At 37.3% G+C, this 4,562-nt stretch overlaps 1 protein-coding gene across 1 annotated transcript; it reads right to left on the minus strand.

The window, feature by feature from the left end:
• Positions 1-671: 671 nt before the first annotated feature.
• Positions 672-3,777, minus strand: LOC101305931 (varicose-related protein-like). The gene is made up of 4 exons (XM_004296556.1): positions 3,703-3,777; positions 2,587-2,742; positions 1,625-2,294; positions 672-1,313 (listed from the first exon to the last, which is right to left on the minus strand). Exons 2-3 carry the CDS (start codon positions 2,737-2,739, stop codon positions 1,704-1,706), a joined length of 744 nt encoding a protein of 247 aa, XP_004296604.1. The 5' UTR covers positions 2,740-2,742; positions 3,703-3,777; the 3' UTR covers positions 672-1,313; positions 1,625-1,703.
• Positions 3,778-4,562: the final 785 nt, after the last annotated feature.

Here is a 4,562-nt window from a genome sequence, read left to right on the forward strand (position 1 = left end):
GAGAGAGAGAGAGGCTACGTCCACTGGAAGAAGTGAATAATGAATAATTCGGGAGTGAGGAGAAGAGGTGACCCCTATTATAGAAGTGAGGTGTTACCTCTCTTCTCACATACAAGTGTCATGTGGCATAGCATATGCAAATGGGGGAATCTTCTAGAATGTTTAATGTCCTATTACACGGAAATATGAATAAGTACATATAAAGAGTGTCTTCCGCATCTGTCTTCGAAATAGACCTTCGGGTCAGGTCGGGCCACGCCAAGGACTCGGGCCCACGAAGGAGTGTGATGCGAGCGGTTGTGTACATAGTGAAATACTATTTTCCCTCAACACCATTACCAAAATTGAAACAAAAAAACCTAGTTCTAATCGTATCCAACATAGGGGGTGAGGACTTAAGGCCGAAGAAAATGTACTTTTATTATAGACGTTTAATTTGATCAAATAAAAAATGAAAACGAAAAAAAACTAAGAGTCTATAGTTTTCATTCGCATAATTTGATAAATTCTACATTAATGATGCAAGTGCACTCCTCTACTTAAGTTACATGTTTATATTGATAAATGATGCATCATAAAATGTATATCAAATTCCATAAAAGTCCATACTAGATTATCATTTGTTTCAAAAAAAATAAATCTAGGTTTTAATATCTATTAGTATCCAAAAATCTAAATTAATAAAACATATCTTATTAAATCCATAAATCTGAATACAAAAATACAATACAATACTACAATACACCCGAGATGCCTAATCAGTACATCCAGTCATTACAAGCAATAAGTAAACGATCATGAAGGTCTAGAAATTCTTAACTGTCATCAAATAAATTAGTACTTGGATAATTGTTATAAACAACGTAGAACTTTTAAACCAGCATTTTGGAGTTCCCGTTGGGAGCCAAATTCATCAATTTGGGTAGATCCTGCTTCCCCACAACTTTGACTTCTAACTCAGGATTACCCACCCCACTGTTAACAAGCACATCTTGGATTCCCGCATCCCCCTCAAGCAGTTCAGGTTTACCACCAACCAGTTCCATTAGCTGCCCATATAATGAAGCACTGTTGCTGTCAACAGTACTTGTACTTTCAGAGGGAGAAGCAGCCATTAAAATCTCAAAGGGAGTTATTGGATGGGGAAGATGTTTGACTATGATACGAGGATTGAGCACAATGGATACTTCATCTTGTGCAATTTTCTTCTTTTTATGCTCAGCTTCTTCTCCTAATCTTTCGCCTTCCTCTGTAATTGGGACAGTGACCAACATTGTCATCTGCTTTTGCAATTCTCTTAGCGTATTCATTAGCTGCGCATGATGAAAAGCCATAGTTAACAGAAAGGATACTGAACAAAAAAACAAGGTCTGATTACACAAAACACAACCACAACACACGCAAACAGACTCATCCCGTGATATAGGCAGGTGAAATGGGACACAAAAGAACATACTAATATACCAGTTCACCGAATAATAAATGACTTGAATACGGACTGAAATCGCAGTAGCATAATTTTGGAGAAGATACTAAGCCTGCTTTACTAAGTTAAGCTGAAAATGATAGGTACGAGAGTAGAAACATGCAAGATAATTGAATGCCCAAATTTCACTGCACTCACCTGATTCATCATATCCTGCATGGCCATAATTTGAGGAACTGCAGCTTCTCCACAGAGGAGACTTGAACTCCCACCTGCTTCATTGGACGACACCCGGTGATGAGGAAGAGGGCCCTGATGCTTGCATATTCTTCCATTCCTGTTTTTTTGACATTGCATTTGGTGTTTGTAAATGCGACGTGGTTGTGGCAGAAGCCGACCCAGATATATCTTTTGCAGACTGTTCCTGATCTTCCTCTACATAATGAGGCTGAGCAAGTGCTTCAGACATGCTGGCACCATCACCTTGCCGAGCTTCCTCTGTAACACAAAATTCTGATGATATTGCAGGGAAATTCCGGGCCATTCCAATTCCATGATCTGATGCCTGGGAGCAAAAGAACTTCTTATCTTCTGAAACAGCAGTTTGGAGTTCCCGCTGGGAGCCAAATTCCTCAATTTGAGTGGATCTTGCATCACCCACAACCTTCACTTCTACCTCAGGATTACCCGCATAACTGTTAACAAGCATATCTAGGATTCTCGCATCCCCATGGATTGGATGTCTGAACATGATAGGAAGATTGAGCACACTAGATACTTCACCTTTTGCAATTTTCTTCGGTATATCTAAGACAGTAGCCATCATTGTCCTTCGCTTTTGAATTTCTTCTCTTTGCATAGCGAATAGCTGCACATATGATGAAAAGCCATAGTTAACAGAAAGAATATTGGACAAGAAAACAAGGTTTGATTACACAAAACACAACCACAACACATGCAAACATAGACTCATCCCGTGATATAGGCAGGTGAATTGGGACACAAAAGAACATACTAATATACCAGTTCACCAAATACTAAAGGACTTGGAGACCCGACTTAAATGGCAGTAGCATGATGATACTAAGCCTGCTTTACTAAGTTGGTACGTGAGTAGACATGTGCAAGATAATTAAATGCCCAAATTTCACTGAACTCACCTGTTTCCTCAGATCCTGCCCGGCCATACGAAGACGAACTGCAGCTTCTCCAGGGGGGAGAGTACTCAAACTCCGAATTGCTTCATTGAAGGACTCTACTGGGTTGAGCACACCTGGTGCCGGGGATGGGGAAGATGGACCTGATGCTTGCATATTCTTCAACATACAAAGAGAAATCACCATTAACATGCTCAGAATACAAATCCAAATACCATTAACATGCTCAATTCAACAATTAGGAAGCAAATCGTAGAGATAATATCTTCACCAAATCCATAACAAAATCTTCAACAAACGAAGAGAGAATCACTTATCTGAAAAAAATACCTGCATAATCGATTTCAACACGGTTTGGTCGGGGCCGCACCGCAGGGATTCACTCAATCCCCGTACGCGCCCCAATCCCCGTAATTAGATTCCCCATCCCCGTACCTTTTGGGGATTACCTTCTCATACCCACCCCGATCCCCAATTATGTAATAAATTAATTTTAAAAAAAATGAAATATAGAAGTATGAAATTAATATCAAATACTAAAATAAATAAGTTTTAAAAATATATAATAAAAAAGAAGTTTCTTTAAATGTTTATTAAGAGAATCAAAAAAAAATTATAAAAGATTTTTAGATAAATATCTATTTATAAATGATATATAAATAAATTAATAAATTATATATAATCAGGATCCGATCCGAACGATCGAATCGACTCAGAACCGGACCAAATATGCAGCAGCCCCAATGACAGTTGAGCTAGAAGAGGCCATGATGATACAGAATTATGAGCAAGTATGAAGATAGGGTTTGAGAATCGAAAGAATCAAAGGTAAATAATAGAGAAGCAGGCGTGAGAGAGAAAGGGTAGATTGGGAAAGGCAGTAAGGAAGGGTTGAACAAGAGTGTATAGGCAAACTAGGGATTCAGAGAAATAAATTCAGATCTAGCATATTGCATCAGCTATCTTAGCAACAAATCACCATATACAAATCCAAAGCTTCGATTCCATTAGGAAGCAGATCGTAGAGAAAGCTATATATCTTCAGCAAATCCATAACAAAATCTTCAACAAACGAAGAGAGAATCACTTATCTGAAGAGAAAGTAGCTGGAAAAAATACCTGCAAAATCGATTTCAACCCGGTTTGGTCGGCGCGGCACCACAGGGATTCTCTCAATTATCAGTTCAAGGTGACAATGGTAAACAGGTTGCATAATACAAACCTTTTATAAGAGGAAGGGTACATTAGGGATAAGGACGGCAGTAAGCATTCGACCCTAACGTGGATAAACGGATAGGATTTGTCTACTGCCACCTCATAAATTACTTTCCTCACCCCATATTCTTTGCACTCCTCACTTATTTCTATGAATAAAGCTAGAAGGTTTTAAATTTTTGAACTATCTATAATGTTCTTGATTGATTAAAAATTTAAAATATATCTTCTAACAGATGAAGGATAAATTAATAATTATAAATGTTTGAAATAAGAAAAAAAGAAAAACAGAAAGAAAAAAGCTTAAAACGTGGGAGGTGGGAGAGAAAAGTGGGAGGGAAATCAGATAAAAACAGAAGGCTATTTTGACTTTGTCAACAGTTAAATTTTTGAACTACCTATAATACCCTTGATTGATTAAAACTTTAAAATATGTCTTCTAACAGATAAAGCATAAACTAGTAATTGTAAATGTTGGAAACAAGAAAGAAAAAAACAAAAAGAATGAAGCTTAAAACGTGGGAGGTGGGAGAGAAAAGTGGGAGGGAAATCAAATAAAGCCAGAAGACTTTTCTGACTTTGTCAACGGTTAAATTTTTGAATTACCTATAATGTCTTTGATTGATTAAAACTTTAAAATATATCTTCTAACATATGAAAGATAAATTAGTAATTGCAAATGTTGGAAACAAGAAAAAAAAGAAAAACAGAAAGAAAGAAGCTTAAAACGTGAGGTGGGAGAGAAAAATGAGGAGGGAAATCAG

The sequence above is a fragment of the Fragaria vesca genome, linkage group LG4 (genome assembly GCF_000184155.1).
Source record: "Fragaria vesca subsp. vesca linkage group LG4, FraVesHawaii_1.0, whole genome shotgun sequence".
NCBI lineage: Eukaryota > Viridiplantae > Streptophyta > Magnoliopsida > Rosales > Rosaceae > Fragaria > Fragaria vesca.